The sequence below is a fragment of the Protopterus annectens genome, chromosome 1.part1, assembly GCF_019279795.1.
Source record: "Protopterus annectens isolate FY-2018-M chromosome 1.part1, PAN1.0, whole genome shotgun sequence".
Taxonomy (NCBI): domain Eukaryota; kingdom Metazoa; phylum Chordata; order Ceratodontiformes; family Protopteridae; genus Protopterus; species Protopterus annectens.
Window position 1 is genome coordinate 497,382,611 of NC_056726.1, and position 19,594 is coordinate 497,402,204.

The 19,594-nt window shown below is 41.3% G+C and overlaps 1 protein-coding gene across 2 annotated transcripts in view; it reads right to left on the minus strand.

The window, feature by feature from the left end:
- The window catches only part of HBS1L (HBS1 like translational GTPase), a 2,781,383-nt gene that overhangs the window by 213,915 nt on the left and 2,547,874 nt on the right, over positions 1-19,594 (minus strand). For both annotated transcript variants that reach the window (XM_044076292.1, XM_044076279.1), the window contains one exon: positions 11,611-11,719. In XM_044076292.1, coding sequence (XP_043932227.1) covers positions 11,611-11,719 — 109 coding nt within the window. The remainder of the gene's footprint in view (positions 1-11,610; positions 11,720-19,594) is intronic.

The following is a 19,594-nucleotide window of genomic DNA, read 5'->3' on the forward strand; positions in this document are numbered from 1 at the left end:
ATGTCTTCATTTCTTTGTCTGTCCCACAGTATGCATCCTACCACCCATCTCATGCAATTCATCTCCGTCACCTCTAGCTTCCTCAACTGCTCTGCCTTTACTGCCCAGATTTCTGTAGATCACACCACTGTTTTGTACACCATTCTTTTCAGCTTCTTTGGCATTCGTCTGCCATACACTACCCCTGACACTCTGTGCCAGCTGGTTGCAACCCCTCTGACTCTAGCCTTGACTTCCTCATTCAGACTTTCCTTCTCCTCAACCATCCCTCCTAGATACTTGAAGCTGTTAACCTGTTGTACTGTCTTCCCTTCTATCTCAATCTCAGCTGTACTGTCTTCCCTTCTATCTCAATCTCAGCTTCTTCTGATTTCCCTCATTTGCTACCATTACAGCTGTCTTATCTGTATTCAGTTTCATTCCATGTGCCTTCAGTTTTGCATTCCATTCCATTCTCCTATCCTTTCCTGAAGTTCTTGCGGAGAGTCTGCCTGTAATGCCATGTTATCTGCATACTGCAATTTTGTTGATCTGTCCCATCCAACCTGTTTGCTAAGATACTCCCTCAGCAGCATGAACAGCAGTGGGCTCAGAGCTGAACCCTGATGCACTCCCACTCTCAGTGGGAACTCCTCTGTGACACCAAACACTGTTTATACTTGAATCACTGGATCCTTGTACATAGCCTGCAGTAATTCTACCAATGCTTCCGGGATGTCAATCCACCACAGGACTGCCCAAATTAGCTTTCATTGGATCTTGTCATATGCTTTCTCCAAGTCTAGGAATGTCCAATTGGACTTTTTTCTCATCTCTAGCTTCTTCTCAACTATATGTTTCAATGCAAACATTGGGTCAGATGTGCTGCATCCTAATCTGAGTCCAAACTGCTCATTTCCCTTCTTACTTTCTATTTGTCAGTCAGCCTCTCCAGAACCTTTATACAGTGTGACAGGAGTTTTATACTGTCCCACAGCTGAGAATGTCCCCTTTGTTCTTGAATACTGGCACTACAATGCTTATTCTCCAGTCATCTGGGACATGCCTTTCTCTCCATACTGCTATGAATACCCTCAGGAGTCATTTCTCCCCCACATCTTTACCATATCTAATGTGACCTCATCTGAGCCTGGTGCTTTCCCTGACTTCATTTCCCTTAGTGCTGTTCTTACTCTCGTCTAGGGTGGACTCCTCCTCTTCTTTCATTGTATGGTGTGTCTGAGGCAGTACAGCTTCTGTGCAGTTTTCTTCATTCAGAAGCCGCTGGAAGTACTCCTTCCATTTGCCTTTGATGTCCTGTGGACTGGTGAGCAGGTTGTTGCTGGCATCCCTTAAGAAGGGTGCCTGACTATCTTCTTTATCTTTATGTCTTTGCTTTGCAACCTAATATAGTTTTTTTTTGTGCTCTCTACTGACTTACTTTTCAGAAGCTGTTAGAGTGCCTCTGATGCTTTGTTCTTTGTGAATCCTTTTTTAGCTACTTTCTCAGCCAACTAGTAGTCCATCCTAGCCTGGTCCATCTTTTCGAGCTCCCACTATTTTCTTGCAATCCTTTCTTTTGATAACTTCCTGGATTTCTGCATTCCACCAGCAGCTTTCCTTATGTACCTTATTTCCATACCTGGTTTGGCCAGCTGTTCTGTAGTCCTCACACATGTTGTTATGAGGTGCTGCCATTCTTATTTATTTATTTGCAGTTTGATTACCGGGTAAGTCCACTGGGCTGATTTGACCCATTTTCAGTGGAGGCCTGGGGAGAAAATCTCCAAGATGCATTATACAATTTAGATACAACTGATAGTTAATATTAAAGATAATATTATGTAGAATAGTTACTCATAAATGCATTCAGTATTATGCATAATTAAATTCATTAAGCTTGAAGGTAGGGATCATACAGTTTCATTTGAGGAAAACAGATATGTGTTAGGTGTGGACACAGTTTACATATAAACCTTTTAAGAAAATGTAAATACGCTTTACATACACACATCAACAGTAGAATGCTATTTACAATATTTACAAGGTTGGGCTGTGTGAGGGTAGCTGTAGGAGTTGTTGAGAGCTTAGAGAGAAGCTATAGAAATTGTTGAGAGCTTAGATAGGCTTATAGGAAGATAACTATGAGAGTTGTAGAGCTTGGGAACCAGAGAGAGAACCCCATTTTATTAGGTTGGGTGAAGGCAGGTACATTTCCGTTTAGTGGACAGGTGTTTGAATAGTTGGGCTTTGAAGTTTTCTGAGTTTGGTATGGTTCTTAGTGTGGAGGGAAGGGAATTCCATTGTTTGTCTAGTGAGAAAGATAGGAGAAGTTGGCCAGCAGGACATTTAGGTTTATGGATAGTAATTAAGTTCTGATTTTCAGATCTGAGAGCTCTGTTGGGTGTATAAGGGGGAAGGATGTTAGTTAGAGCGGGACATTTTGTTGGGTGAAATATGAGCCTATATGCAGTACTGAGTTGGAGATAGTCTAGGTAGTTTGGGAGTTCAAGCCAATTCAGGGATTGTAGGGCTAGGCAGTGATGGGTGGTATTTTTAGATTTAGAGGCAAATTTAGAGATTTTGTTGTAGCAGTTTTCTAGTTTAGAGGTGATAGAGGAGGACAGGTTGGTTAGGAGAGGGGCTCCGTATAATAAGGAAGGAAGAAGATAAGTCAAGGCCAGAGTTTGCCTGGTAGAGTTTGTGAGAAAGCAATTATTCCTATACAGCATACCTAGCTTTTGGTGGGTTTTCTTAATATTTTGTTGAATATGAATATCAAACTTGAGGTGTTCATCTACAGTAATGCCAAGTAGTTTGGCAGAGGGGACCACTTCTATAGGTGAGTTGGTTTGACTATAGACTTTGAAGTTGTTTTTATCGTAGGAGAGGGTCTTTGTGGGAGGGAATAGTAGAATCTTTGATTTATTTGCATTGAGAGAGAGAGAGGTGGTTTTGGCGCATCCAGTTTTCAGTTGTTGAGAAGGCAGTTTGGGTTTTAATCAGCAATTCAGAGAGGTTTGAGGCAGAGCAGACTAAGGTTGAATCGTCTGTGTACTGAATGAGTTTAGCATTAGGAATAGCAGTGTAAAAGTTATTGATGAAGATGCTAAAAAGCATTGGCCCAAGGATGGATCCCTGTGGTACGCAAGTTGGGGTAGGTAGGAAGGAAGAGATGGAGTTCTTCCATTTGACTGCCTGTGATCTGTTTGATAGCTAGCTGGAGAACCAGGATAAAGCATTATGTGAGAGATTAAGGTTTGAGAGATGAAAGAGAAGGTGCTTGTGGGAAACAGTATCAAAGGCTTTAGACAGATCGAGTAAAACAGTAGAAATTAAGTGTCCTGAATCTCGGGCTTGATTGACTGTTTCTAGGAAAGAGAGTAGAGCGGTTATTGTGCTATGGCCTGGAAGGAAACCATGCTGGGTAGGAGTAAGAAGATTGTTTTGGGTCAGGAAAGGCTTAAGTTGGAGATGGATGCATTTTTCTAGGATTTTGGAGATTGATGAGAGCAAAGCAATGGGGCAAATGTTTGAGATGCTGGTATTTTTGCCTCCTTTACGAAGAGGAGGAATATAAGCTGAGCGCCAAAGTTTGGGGACATATGATTCTTGTATGGATCGGTTAATATTGATGCTGATTGGGAGAGCAATGCCATCAGCAGCACAATTTAGGAAGGAAGAGGGAATATTATCGGGAGCGTTAGAGCAAGATTTAAGTTTGGACAAAAGTTTTCTTATAAAGTTAGTGGTGATGGGTTTGACTTCAAACAGATGAGGTGAGTTAGAAGGGGGAGAGTGTAGAGCAGTTGGGTTATTATTGGGAAATGTCTTGGTGAGGGTAAGTAATAGTTTCTCTGAAAAATGAGTTAAATTCAGAGACTAGTTTGAGGTCAGATTTACTTGGGTCAGGACAGGGATTATTCTTGGAGCCTGGATTGAGGAGTGGGTTTATTGAATTCCAGAATTTTTGGGGGGTTTTATTGTTATTGGACTGAAGTTTGATATAGTAGGATTTTTTGTCTTTGGTGATTAGTTATTTTGCACGGTTGCGGAGCTGTTTATATTGGAGCAAGGTATTGGCCAGTTTATTGTTTTGGTAAAGCTTCCATAGTCTGTCTCTGTGATGCATAATCTGTTTTGTCTCTTTGGATAGCCAAGGAGCAGTTTTAGTTTTTATCCTTTTGTTTCTTGGTAGGGCTAGTAAGTTTAAAGTATCAAGGAAGGTAGAGTTGAAGTATTATATAGCCTTGTCAAGAGGAAGGATGTTTAGAATTTGCCATTTCATTTGTTTGAAAGTATTTGAGAAAGTAGCTGGGTTGAAGCTACTGAGGTTATGAGTTTGAATGTATTGATACTGGTGTGGGGAGGAACTAGTTGAGCTAGTCTTCAAGAAAAATCTTGATGAGTGGATGGGAAATAGGAAATACACCCCAGGGATCACTTCTGTGTCTCTGCTGGACAGAGGCACAGGAAAATAACTTTCTTGAGTGGCGTAAGCTATGGTACCTTGCTGGCTAGGCTTACGTAGGCCCTTGGGCCAATAGCCTAGTACCTACCTATGAGCAATGCATAAAGGCTGGGAGGTGGTCGCTAAAGGTATCAGGAATTGTGCCAGAATTGGTTATTTTATTTGGATCGGAGACTAGGATCCAATCTATAGTGGATCCGGGAGGGTTTATTTTGTTAGGTCGAGTGATGGAGAGGTTTATTTGAGTGAAGTTATAGAGGTTAATGGATAGGGAGGGAGAGGGGCAATTGATTTTATTCCAGTCAATATTCACATCACCAAGGATATATGTTTCATAGTTAATTTCAGTAGAGGCCCGTAGGAGAATATTTTTGAGTGCAGAGATATTGTTACCAGGTGATATATAGGGCAATGATAAAGATATTTTTATGTTTATGGTGGTACAGCGGTTAGTGTTGCCGCCTCACAGCAAGAGGTTCCCCGGTTCGATCCTTGGCTGGGGTGCCTTCTGTGTGGAGTCTGCATGTCCTCCCTGTGGTCATGTGGGTTTCCTTCGGGTACTCCAGTTTCCTCCCACATCCCAAAGACATGCTTGTAGGTGGATTGGACACTCCAAATTGGCCCTAGCTGTGAGTGTGTGTGCCTTCTGTGGAAGGTTGGCCGCCGGGCTGGCAACTCGACACTGTAAAACTCCACTGCCAATCATGAGCGGACAGCTGATCCACTGTGGCGACCCCTAACCAGGAAAAGCCGAAAGAAGAAGAAGAAGTTTTAGAATTCCAGCAGTTAGTTCAGTGTTCTGGAACTGAGGAATTGGAATTTGGAGGGGAATTAAGGTAAGAAAGTTGGAGTAGACTAGGGCAGTGCCTCCACCTTTTTTATTTTTGTCGGTCATTTCTGAGACAATGAAATCCTGGGGGCAGAATCTCAGAGTTGGAGATAAAGGGCTTGAGCCAGATTTCGGAGATGGCTAAGATTTCTGGTTGGTTATGGCTTAACCACGCTTGAAATTGGTGCACTTTGTTGTTTGGAATTTGTGCATTAATTGTAAAAAATCTTTAGGGTGTTGAGATAGGAGGAAGGGGGTAAGGGATGAGTGTTGTTAATAAAGGATGTAGGACCAGGGTTAGGATGGATATCACCAGCTTGGACTAGGTTGTTGAAGGAGATATCCTTTAGCCATATTGGTCTGTCAGGCATGAATTTTGGTAGATTGTAGATTGGAGCAGGTGACAGTGTCTTGACTTTAGACAAAAAGAGTTTAGGGTGAAATAGGTGCAGAGGGTTGGGCTGAATGACAGAAGAGAAGACAGAGTTGAAATGGGAGTAAGAGTGACGGAGAAGGTGGGTTTGTAAGGTAGTTGTCTTTGTGGGTGGTATTGGACAAGCATAGGTGGAATATGAGGTAGCGCAGTATAAGAGAAGTAGGAACATAACGAGGAGGCTGGGGGACTAGAGGGTGTGATAACTAGAGAACAGCATGTTGGAGCAAACAGAGAGTGGTATGAGTGGTTAGGAAAATAGAGAAGGCTTTGAAGAAGAAAGGGTTTAAAAAGTGATGGAAGTATTCTAGAGATTTAAGGAAAGAGGAGGGGACTATAATTATTGGGTGGAGTACAGATTACAGAGTTTAAGAACAATGACTATAGGTGGGAGGAGTAATGAGGGGGGAGCAGGTATTGGGTAATTAGGCTGAGAGGGTAGGGTAAGATAGGAATAAAGCTAGGAGTACTGGGGGCAGGTGAGAATTGGGGGCAGAGTAGGGGAGTGGAGTGAGCCCATACGGTGAACTGAGTGGGAAAGAACACTACAGGTGAGTATGGCAGAAAAAAGTATCGGCAAAGAGCAGTTTAAAGGCTGTAGTTGGAAAGTATGAGCTAAATAGTTCCAGCCAGAAAATGAAGGCTGCCTTTCCAGAGGATGGTTTAGCAGGGGGGAGAAGATATTTACAGTCTAAGGATATTAACTCACAACCAACTGTTTGTGAAAAAATAAAACTTGTTGGGATTATAAAGAATATCTAGGATTTATATTGGTAGATGCTGCCACCTAATGGTAGAAGGAGATGGCAAACAGCAGGGATAGTTGGACCAGTCTTAGGTTTAAATATATTCTAGGGTAGTGATAACAGGAGGGGGAGAGGGCAAACAGTCTGCTGTAGGCTGTTAGAACACGCACAGGGGAGGGCAGACTAACTCTATAGATAGTACATCAAGTCTAAATTTAATTAGCGTTAAGCAACATACATTTACACAATCTTATTGGGAGGTCTTCTCAGTAGTATTTTTCTAAGTATCAGGCAAGCTGACCAATTCAGGGTATCTTCAGGTGATGGTTGGAGGTATTCTTTTTGCGTTTACAGCAGGGAGGGAGCACCCGGGATGGATTACACTACAGGAGAGGGAGACATCACTGAGCTGATATTGCAGATGTAGAGGGGAAAGGTAGCAGATAAGGGATGTTTAGAGAAGGGAGGGTGTAACAAAGCAAAGTAGTACAGAGAGGCTATGGTTAGGTGAGGCTGGAGCAAGTATATAGAGGAAGATTAGGTTTAGGGGATTAACAATGGAAAGCAGCAGACATTATGCTATGAACAATACAAGTTAGGCAATATAGGCTCTATTACACAGAACAAAACATTCATTCAGCAATTCAGCATGCTATCAGTGACCCTAGTCTGTTTGAGAGGACAGGGTTATACAGCAGTAGAGCCAACTATAAGCAGCAGAAAGCAAGGGGTAAATGATAAAGTAATACTATAAAATCTCTAAACAGTGCAATATATAGTGCTCAGCAGACTAACACAGTAGACTACGATATGTTCATGCTGTGCAATAACTTGTGCTGAACAGTTTTCAGAACAATATAATAGCTGTGTGGTGCCTTTATAGAGACAAATGGAAAAGAAAAATAGCTGCTAAGCCAGTAATTAAGCTAAAGGCAATAGTAGGACCACTGATACACCTTAAAAGAGAAATAAAGGCCTTCAACGATATACGTTCTTCAACTCCAACTATTTCCTCTTTTTCCTGAGGTGCTAGAGCCCTGAGTAATACCTTGAACTCCAGTTAACTTCCGGTGTCTTCAGCTTAGTTTTGTTGACTTTAGAGCCTCCTTTGACCACTGCTTCCAGCTGATTGTAGCAACAGTGGTTTATGCTGTGGGCTGACTGTTTCACTTGGGATGACTTTGCAATCACTGATGCTACCCCAGTGTACTTTCCTTACTAGAAGGAAGTCTACCTGAGTTGCAAGTTGGTCATTCTTGGATGTATTGTGACTGTCTTTCTTGCTGAACCACGTGTGGGACAACATCAAGCCATTTGCCAGACAGTAGTCTAGAATGTCCTCTCCTTTATTCCTCTTGCCCCACACATGTGGATTCAGGCAGCCCTCGTATCCTGTTCCTTCTGTCCTGATATGGGCATATGTATGTGTATGTCGCCCATTATCAACACCAGCTCAGGTTGTCCTGCAATTGTTGTCTGAATGCACTCTTTTCAGCAGGGTGATAACACTCCCATGGGGCATAGGCTGCGATTATGAATACTGCCCTATCCTTACAATGGTGTCTGACTGCCAAGAGTCTGTCCCTAACTCTGGTGACATCCCTCACTGTCTTCTGAAGTCTCTCCCTCAGCACAATTTCTACACCACTTCTAGTCTGTCCTCCGCTTGAGTAGTAGACTCTGAATCTCAAACAAAGTGTTTTTGCTGTACTGCCCTTTCACCTTGTCTCTGGGATATGTAGGATGTCCAGCCTTCTCCTTACCATCATGTCATCCACTTCCAGGCTGGTTCCTGTCAGTGAACCTACACTGAGTGTAGCAATTCTTAAGTCCATGTTTGCTAGTTTGATTGTTTTTACATGCAGCATTTGCTCAAAAGATTGGATAGGGGCACATACACTCCTCCCATCATTTGCAAGGGTCCCTCGCATAGGTTGGAGTAGGCCAGGTCTTCAACCCACATATCATTTGCAAATACATGTGCCCATTTAGCAACATTACTCTGTGACACCTCACCATTAACACCACAGAGGGTGTCTCATATGAGGAAAGGATAACAAATACACACAGTGAAGTGCAATTTCCCTTAAGAGCACACAGAGTCAGTCTGGGGCTGGTCGCTCCCTTGCTCTCCTGGTCCCCAATAAGACTCCCCACTGGCACAGCTGCAGGGTCCAGATCTCAGCCAGCTGGGCAAGCTAAAATTTCCAGCACCCTCTCTGTCCAACCAGTGCTTCTTGTCCCTGCCCAAGTAGCTGACACACACATACACTTTGAGATAAGAGTTATACAACCACATAGACACTTCTGGGGAAGGCTGGCACAGGTTCTCCAGCTGTGCCCCTTTTACCCAGACTATACGGTAGAAATCACTGCCACCACCCAGCTAACATTTATCAGCTACTCAAAGGCCCTTAAAAGGGTGTCCAAGTATTACTGTGCAATATTATTATCCAAGTGGTAGTATCGCCCAGGGCTGAAGCTATAGGAGTGGCTTTGTACAATTTTATCAAAGGCATGCAAGTACTCTTAAGAGCTTAAATTATCTCTACACAAACCAGCACAGTTAAAAGGTTTTAAAATATTTCATAATAAATAATAAAAACACAAGACAATACTTTCTACTACACAGTGCTAGTCAATAGCTATATCAAGAGTGATATTTTTGTATGTTTTTTTTTTTTACTGGAGCTTTTCTCCCTGGGCCTCTACTGAAAATGGACATGTATCGAGTTGGACTAGCCCGGTCAACAAATGTAAAATAAAATAAAATAAAGAGTTCAGAGATCACACAGAAATACTTAAAATAATTCAGTAATACAGTTCTGACATCACACAAAAACACTAAGTCTAATATTTCTAGTTCCTAGCTATTTCTAAAAGAAAACACAAGTCTAAGATAACTTACGTAAGACAACAGGCAGCGCTGTGAGTTGGATAGTCAAGACAAAAATGCTTAATGCCTTCTGATTCTCTCTGTTTAAATTGCTATTGCAGCCCTGATTCCGATTACATCATTTTTTTTACACTTTCCTGGTGCTCCCAGGATGACAGAAACTGCATTTACATTCTTTTACACCTAGGCAGAAACCAGAGTAATAAAGGACATTCCACATGTAAATTCTGGTCATTAACTTTACCCTTAAAACAATAGGCAGGAAGCCTTCATCTAGCCCAGCCGGAGCCGAATTGTAAACATCAAAGACAGTCATGAAATAATTTCAATTTCAAAGGACAGACAAGAAATGCTTGACTTAGCTTTCTTTATAGCAGAGGGCAATGTTGCTACATTGTTTTGAGTTCAACATTTCACAACATATTCTCTCATTTAAGAAAACAAGCCTGTAATTCAACATTCGTATTTACAAATGATAGTATTATCTGCACAATTCTATCTGGCTAGGCTGGCAGCCTTCACCCATCTCCACCAGTCTTCACATACTCATCATGACTGAATCACCTAGATCCATATTTTACACTGTCATGCAGATAAGCCCTGCTACGATGTGTAGCCTGTGATCCACGTTCTCCTTATCTTGAGAATGATGCGCACCACAGTAGATGCCCAAAGCCGTTAGTCTATACAACTCTTTCCCCTATAGGGTACCATCTACAGTCTGTGCTGCTCTAAATTCTTGGTTGAATTTGAAATGGAAACATTCAGCATGTTTTGGGAGGTGGGAGGAACTCTAAAGAGACACAGGCAGAACATGCAAACTACACACATGCATTGGCCAGAGGTCATGATCAAGTCTTGCACTTGTGCATGAGAGGCAAAGACCTTAACCATTATGGCAACGAGTCTTTCTATAGACACATGCTTAGTATTCAGTTTCTTTTTGATGGGAAAAATGGGGCCAACCATGTTACTAATGGTACCTGCAGGCTCCCAGGGATGGGCACAGCATTCTAAAACAACATGGAAGCCTTCCCTATTCCCTCTCCAAGGACCAACAAGTCTCTCTCCTTTGTCTACTGAGGGGACCCCAACATCCACAGAGGATGTGGCTAACCCATGAGCCACAGTTGCTGTAGGTGTTTCAACAGTGGGATCCAATGAGTGATCTGAGGTACAGCAAAAGGCCATAGCAGAGTCACCCACCTATAGCTGAGGCAAACTGCTAGCCTACTGTGGTGGCAAATGCTGTTTGCTTAACTTTCTTTTTGTGGTTGGAAGAAGGGCCGACCATGGGACTGGTAATTTGTTCCACCATCAAGCCAAAAATGGTACCTCTTTCCCAGGGAAGACAAGCAGCAAATGCTGGTAAAAATTACAAGTCTTTAAAAGTCACTTTTTCACAGAAAAACATAATAAAAAGCACATTTAAACACTTTGCCAGCTCACCAAAAAGGAAAATAAACAATTTATCCACAGAAAAATGTTTTTTAGTTACTTCACACAACTTTTGAAACCAACGGGAAAATAGAGCACTCCTGTTTAAAAATACGAGACTTGTGACAGTCCCATTAAAACACAAAACTAGCTTTAAAATAACTGTCCTGAAGGGGAACATAATAAAACACAAACATATTTAGAAAATGGAAGTACTTCCCCCAAACAGATATTATCTGCATAGGAAAAGAACAGGACCTAGTGGACTGTCAATCCTTGAAAACCTTACAGGAAGCATATTCTTTGGGGGCAGTAAAGTACTGAAGAGCTTGGAACCCAAACCTTTCAGTCAGCTCAGCTTAAGCTGCCTGTCAGTTCAGGTGAGGGGAAGGTGTTCTGAAGCTTTGGAAAATATCAGGATATAACCCACACAGCTTAGGCTACTGTAGCAGTTATTAATATGATGAACATAAAAAAAAATGGCAGACGGTATAACAGTTTTAAAAGTTGCAAAATGCTTTGCTTGGCCACCCTTATAAAAAAAGTGTGTCAAAATGAAGTACAGAATACCTTTTAAGGCTATTAGTTCTATAGAGGCGCACTTCATTTCTGCCTGCCATAAGCTTATAGATCACTTCACACTCCCACACCTCACAACTGCCCATGATTTCATAAAATGTCACTGGATTCTGTGTCATATGATTGCCCTGTCCTTTACAACATTTTTAATTTTAGTGGTAAATTACTGAATACTGTCAATAATGAGTTCCATACTTATTGCTCAAAAAATGCATGTTGATAGGTGATTTTACTACTTACAGGAAAACCTTGTGTGATTGGCAGATCAATGTTAAATATGAGTACTCTTGCTCTGAAACGGGTACAGGCTTTGATGGGCTCCTTAGGATCACAAAACAGACAGCCAACACTAAAAAAAGAGAACAATAAATTACAGTACATTATTATTTGCTATGTTTCCTCAAAAACAGCTGAAATAGTTTCTTAGTGAATCAAGAAAGAAGTTACTTAAAATTAGTGTGTTGACTACACCCTAAAAGAGGGAAAGTAAAATGCCATTGAACGGGAAAAAAAAGAAAATAAAAACATGCACTGCATTAGGGTTCTCTTTAGACTGCAAAAACGGAAACATTTCTGTGCTACCTTAGATACTGATGGTTACATTTAGTTGGGTGTGTGTATACACTATTAAAACTAAAGACTCCTATGGGAAGTCCATATATTAACTTCCCCACTCAAGCTGGTTCTTAAGCACACCAACAGCAGTACTATCGTGCTATGCTATGCAGCTAGAAGTTTCTAGTTATCCAGTTATACACACTGCTTTTCATAGGTTCATACTAGGCTATCTGCCCTAGGGCATTTATAAGCCTAGCCAGAGTGTGTTTGGCTTTCATCACCCATTTTAAATTAATTTTGCTATGCCCTTTTTCGAGGTTAGTATACTGTGCCTCTAACAGTGACACAGAAGTGATACCCGGGGTAAACCTACGATCTCCCATCCACTCATCAAGATTCCTCTTGAAGAGAGTCAATGAGGGACTCTGCCTAACCTGGACTGGGATTTTATTCCAGAGTGAAGGGAGCCTCTGGGTTATGAATCTGTCCCTCCAGCATGTCCTATTTATTTCAGTGTTAAGGTTCAAGTCTCTCGAGTGCGTAGCTCGATGGGATTTGGATCTTCTGAGGTGCAGCATGTCCATTAATTCCGGGTTGGACATGGCTTTATGCGTCAGGCACAGATCGCCTCTGAGCAGGAGGTATGCCACTGAGTAGAGCTGGAGTTTCTTTAACCAGGCAGCATATGGCATCTGTTTGAGCCCTTTGATCCTCTTGGTGAGGTACTTTTGGGGTCTTTCCAGTTGCTGCAGGTGTCTGGTAAGGTACATCCCAAAAGGGGCATTGTACTCAATTATGGGCCTGATGAGGGATGAGTAAAGAGGCACGATGACCTCCCTGATCTAGATGTGAATCCCTTCATGATTAGGTGGGCTATATAAAATGTTTTTCTAACCACTTTGGCCACGTGGTTGTCAAATGAGAGATTGCTATCAACTTGGGACCCCAGGTCCCTAATTACTTCTTCTGTACTTAATGGATTACCACCTATGTGGTAATTTGTGGGCACTTTGTTTCTGCCAAAGGGGATGACTATACACTTTTTGGTGTTTAGCTTGAGGCCATGGCTCTGGCACCAGTTGTCTGTTTCTATGAGGCCCTTTTGGAGGATGCTTGTGTCGGCTGGAGAGTCGATTATGGTGCCCAGTTTGCAGTCATCTGCAAACTTGGTCAGCTACAGTCCTTCTGTGTTGGCCTGTACCTCCGAGAAATATAAACCGAACAAGAGAGGTCCCAGGACTGAGCCTTGTGGGATGCCACTTGTAACTGGTTTGGAGTCTGACATGGCTCCAGCAATTCTAACCATGTGGGTTCTGTCCTTGAGCCAGTTTGCAACCCATCTAGTGACACAGGGGTTTATATTTAAGCTGGTGAGCTTATCTATAATGCCCGAGTGGGGTATTGTATCGAAGGCTTTTGCGAGGTCTAGGTAGGCTGTGTGGACCACCTTCCCCTCGTCAATGGCCTTGGTGACTGTTTCAAAGAAATCGACCAGGTTTAAGAGGCAGGATCTGCCCTTAACAAAGCCGAACTGGGTAGGATTCAGTGTCTGTAGGTCCCCAATATCTTTATTTATGAGGTCCATGATGATCCTTGACATAGCTTTGCAGACCAAGCTAGTCATGCTTATGGGGCGATAGTTTCCAGGATCAGTTGAGGCACCACCTTTGTGGAGAGGGACCCCTGTTGCTGTACGCCACTCTTTGGGTACATATCCTGTAGTAAGGCTGCGACTGAACAGTAGTTTTATGTTTGGGTTTAGCTCTTCTTGGAGTTCATGTAGGACACAGCCCGGGATACCATCTGGCCCATTGATGCTGTGTTTTTTGCTTTGGAGAGGGCGGCTCTTATCTGAGATGTCAGGGGGGCAGCACTCTGCTGGGATAGATATTTGCCCTTTTGGTGGGGGGGGGTTTGCGCTGAACCTATCAGCTAGGATGTTGGCAATGTCTGTGGGTTTGGTGTATTTTTTGTCATTTTGGACTAATTCTGAGCATATCTGGGAATTCCCACCCTGGTTCCTAACATAACTAAAGAAAGCCTTGTGATTATCCTTAGTGTCCTGTGCAATTTGTCTCTCGAAGCTGGCCTTAGACGATTTTATGAGTGCCCGTAGTTTTTTGCTAATACTGATCAGAGATGCCTTCCCTTTTTGGGATTTTGCTCTATCATGTAGTAGCTTCCTCCTTCTATTGTATAGTTTGTTTACGGTTGGGATCCACCAGACAGGATGTCTGCCTTTGGAGGATTGGGTCTTGGTTTTATATGGGATTGCATGATCCATGCATTCCTGAAGGTGTTCATAGAATGCGTTTATAAAGGATTCTGCTGTCTGGGCCATATTTTCCACAGGCCCGGGGGCTTTGAAGGATTCCACCTCGGTTTTGAGGAGTGTGAAATTTGCTTTAGAGAAGTTTTTCAATCTGGGCAGGGGGTGGGGTCGGGATGTGAATATCCAGTGAGATTAGTTTATGGTCCGATCTTACCAGTGAGGGATACACTTCTGGTCTGGAGCATAGAGTCCCCATGTTGGTGATGATCAGGTCCAGTATGTTTTCCCCTCTTGTGGGAGTGGTAACAAGTTTTTCCATAGCATTTGAGTTTATAAATTCTAGGAACCTTTGGGCTAGGGTGTTGGAGCTAGAGTAATGCTCCCAATCTATGTTTGGGTAGTTGAAGTCACCCAATATAATGGTGTTTGGAGAGACCTTCATATTTTCCAGTGTTCTCAGGAAGGCCGAGTGGGGTTCCAGGGTTTGGGAGGGTGGTCTGTAGCAGGCTATAAACTGGAAGGCAGTTTTACCCACTGTTAGTTGCATATGGATAGTCTCTGATGCTTCGTGCTGTGCCACCAACCTGGAGGTGTGGGTATCTTTGACGAATATTGATACTCCCCCTCCTTTTGTGGTTCAGTCCAAGTTTTGGGGCCGAAAAGCATGGTATGAGGTATAACCTGGTAGTGGTGGGGTGCTCTCGGGAGCCTTGAACCAGGTTTCTGTTACTGCACAGATATCGATGTTCTCCATGCTAAGGAGAGTTTTGAGTGCGTGCATCTTGAGGTTTAGACTTCTGGTGTTGAGTAGCATTACTCTTAGTTTCTTATCCCTTGTGATACCTATGGAGGTGGGTTTGTCTTTTGAGCCTTGCCTAAAAAGGCACTATGGGGGTAGCAAGAGCCTTTGCCAATATCCGAAAGCCCAGGGGTGACAGGTGCAAGCCGTCCCTAGCGAAGCATCGTGGCTTGTCGAGCATGTCATCCCAGGCTGACAGGGATTGGATCCCCTTTGAATGACACCAATACTTAAGCCAATTGTTGAAATTGATCATCTTGTCTTCATATTGTGGCATCATTCTTGGTGAGGGTAAGATGCTACTCAAGGTCAGAGTCATACCGGCCTGGGCTATATGCTCAGAGAACTCCTCTATGTCTCTTTTCATGTAGTCCAGGGAGGTACATCTCAGGTCATTCACACCAGCATGGACAATGACTGAGTCATATTTGTACTTGCCTTGGAGTGACCTGAGTGCTTGTGTTATGTGGCGGATCCTAGCGCCCGACGGGCAGCTCACCGTGACCTTCTCTTTGTTCAGCCTGGTGAGCGGGACGTCAGTGTGCCTGACGATAGAGTCACCTATTACAAATGTATCAGGTGTGTTGTTTAGCCTTAAGGGATGTGACTGTTCGGCACACTGGCTTTGTGAGCTAAGTGTTGCATGTGTTTTGTTTTGGGGTAGCGGTTGCTTGGTTGTCTGCTTTGGAGGTCTCTGCTGCTTAGGCAGATTTTTATTTAGAGCCTCCGAGTTTTTGTGTGTTTATGTGTTTGGTTTGCTGTCGTGGTAGGTCTATGTGAGACTGGAATTGTAGTGAGTGTGGTTTCCTTCTCCTCCTGACTGGATACGCCAGTACTGAGTTGAGAGAGCTTAGCCTCCAGTTTGGCTATATGGTTGCATCTCTCACATGTGTTGGAATTTGTTGGGAGGAGGAGAGGATTGTCTGTGTACATGAGGCAGTTGTAACATTGCCTCAAGATTCCCAGATTCACCAGCTGGACCAGAGAGGAGATTGACAACTGACCTTTGGACATGCTAGAATAGTATTGGGAATTCTTTTATAATTGAAAAAAAGGGCCAATGGGGAACAAGGTACCCAAGGGGAGTTTGTGAGGGTGTAGTGCTTTTAATTTTTTAGTGCTGACTTAGTGAGCAAGTGCCAGGTAACTTAAATGCAATGTGTTACAGGTAACTTAAATGCAAAAATGACAAACAGTAACTTTCTTTCAAGTGAAACAAGGAAATAAGTACTACTTAAGTTATGCTGGTTTGGATTACTTACTAAAGCTGCTAAATCATTTAAGGTGTTTGGACTTAGTATGTTCAAAATCTACAAATTCTGAAATGGACCTTTCACCAAAATCAATACAACCAAGACCAAAATATCTTTTTTTTTTTTTCTTGGAGGAGGATGCCACCCACATTCTCTACCCCTCTTAATATATATATATATATATATATATATATATATATATATATATATATATATATATATATGTATATATATATACAAAACCTGAGTTTGCTGCACTTTAAATAAAAACTCCAATCAGAAAAAAAAATGCCAACACACGCTGTAACAGGCTGACAAAATGCAATAGAATACACTGCACAAATATAAAGCTAAGGGCTTTGCGTTTCGTTGTACTTAATGGGGATGATTTCAAGCAAATAACAGGAGTGGCAGTAAGTACAAGAATCACGCCCTCTTATGCTAATTTAGTGATGAGTTGGTGGGAGCATGAATTTCTCTGTTCACATGCATTATTTCACAAAGTAGCATTTTATAGGAGGTATATAGATGATTTATTTTTTTGTTTGGGAAGGTTAGAGGAAGTTGATACTTTTATTCATGATGTTAATGCTAGTACTTTTTTTTTAAACTTCACTAAAGGATGTTTGGGGACTGTTATTTATTTTTAGAGGTTGAGATTACTACGGATATGGGATTTGGTACCTTCCATATTAATATTTTCAGGAAAGCAACTTCTAACAATGATCTTGCTTTCAGTAGTCACCCTGAGTTTATGAAGAGAGACGTTGTTAGGGGTCAGTTTATTAGAATTAGCCATCTTATAAGTATGGATGTGGATTTTGAGAATGAAGTTTGTTTAAGGAAAGAGGCTACCTTGTCCCCTTTCTGGATAGTGTTATTAGTGAAGTTAGGAGTTTGAGAAGTACAAAATAATCTCCTATTTTGCTCAATGGTTTCTTCACTTTAATACTACAGGTGAGCAATATACAGAATATGGTGATCATGGTTTGATATCAATGGGGGTTTCCTTGCCAATCTTGTCTGATGCCCATAGTATCAGGACCATTTTAAGTGGGCAATGGAAAATTATTTCAGGCAACAAGGATCTCAGTGATGTTCTTGGTTTGGTGCCTACATTTTGTTATAAGAAGGATTATGATCTTAAGAAGTTGTTTGAGCACATTTGTGTCACTGATCATGTTAATAAAAGGTGGTATAGTTCATTCAAATGGATGTAAGCAGTGCAGGTTTATCAATGAAGGTTTGAATGTTGTCTTAAGACATACTGGTTTGCAGCTATGGGCTAAGGACTGGTTCTCCTGTTATTCAGCATTTGTAGCTTACCTTGCTACTTGTTATACATGTCATTGTTTCTACGTGGGGAAAATCATACAAAATTGAGTACACATATTTCTGAGCACCTTTTGGCTATTAAAAATAAGACTGCTATGAATGCTTTGGCCAAACATTCACTAATTTGTGTCAGCTTTAGGAAGTTCTTATTTTCTGTAGTAAATGTTGTCATTCCTAGTCCTTATAGTGGTGATTTTAAGAATTATTTAGAAGTTAAAGAATTAAATTGGTAGATTTTTTACAAGCCAACAAAGAGACAGCTCTTAATGAAGCAATTAATATAAAATGTTTTTAAAGATGTGAGTTTTGTATTTATTTATTTATTTATTTATTGTATTACAGTATATGTTGGGTAGATTATGTATGTATTTTAAGTTTTTTATATGGCTGTATCACTTCAATGATCTTTAATTAATTGCTGTTAGTCACATGATGAATTATTGTATATAAAAATGGCTTTTTATAGTGCACTGAAGCTCTGAGGAAGTTCAAATTAAAGAACGAAAGCGCTTAGCTTTATATTTGTGCAGTGCATTCTATTCCATTTTGTCAGCCTCCAGTCTGTTACAGCTTGTGTTCCATTTTTTTCTGTTTGGAGTTTTTATTTTTTATTTTTAGTACTTTGCAGCTGTATTTTTGATTTGCTGCACTTCAATACAATAAAAATAGCCTGTACATTTTTTTTCTTGTTATGTACTCTTACACTTCATGTCATGTATAAGTTCTGTTTCCATGTTTCCCCAATTCTAACTTTCCAATTTCCTTTATTATGAATACCTGCCTCACATGGCACTAAAGCTGCAGCGGATCTTCATTTGAGATTTTTGATACTCAATTAACTTTTGGCAATTTGAAATTTTGCATATCAACAAGTGAAGTGACATACAGTCTGAATATTTACAGAAAGAAAGCACAAGCAGGGAAAAAATAACAATGGCAGTAATTCCGCAGAATCAAAAACAGAATCATACTTGACAAAAGATTCACTTTCTGTACGTGTATTATTAACCACTTGAAGGAATTAACCGCCTATTAACTGTTTTGAAATGCTAATTAATGGACTACAGTTAAAGCCAAATACATCCGAGCTAAAGCTCAGGTCCTCTACATAAAAGCAAAACTTAAAATGTTATTGAGACAGCATCTCTTTTTGACTAATCAATGAAAACTGCTTAGCAGCATTAAACTGATAACCACATATTTTAACAGTCCACCCACAACGTGCACACCGAGGTGACATACATTAGTCATCTGCACTTTCATCAAAAGAAACCGTAGGTGCAATTTACTGATAAAAAGAAAGGAATGATGCAGTGGGGAAAACAAGAAGTAACTGCTTCTGATAAAAATCCACAGCAGTACGTTTTCAGGGGTTCTATAACAATGATCTTTTATGGATCTTTGCTCAGAATCAGAAACGCAAAGAAAACAATTCTATTCATATTAAATGAATAATGCTACACTGTAAACAGTGAGAACCAAATCATCATAAATTTTGTGCTGAATCAGATTAGCACTGCCATTACTAGGAACCAGTTACTGTCTTACATCTGTAACTACAGCTTTGTCTTCTACAAGAAGCAAATCAAAACAGAGATACATTTTTTTTTGGCTGGGGTAGGGGAAGCAGAACACATCTCAATTCAGTTAGAATAAGCATTTTTAGCAGTCAGTGCAAATGCATTTTTAGTTCCTTACACAAAGTCAACTAAGGTCAGTCTGGCTTCTGCGACTTGCATACAGGAATCTAATACTCCATTCTATTAACAACACATTTCCTGCTCACTCCTTCTGTGCTAATGTAAAGAGAAAACCCTGGTAGCAATGTATCCTCTTGAAAATAAATAAGTTACTCTTCAGAGTGCCCTACTTATGAAGACAGTTCAGTGTCCCATTAAAGTAAAATCTCAGTGAGGCTGTGTTTGAGTAGGTGGGGTAGCTAAGACCTGAGTGTATGCCATGACATTTAGTCCTTCCGGGCTGTGGAACACCATAACACCAAAAATA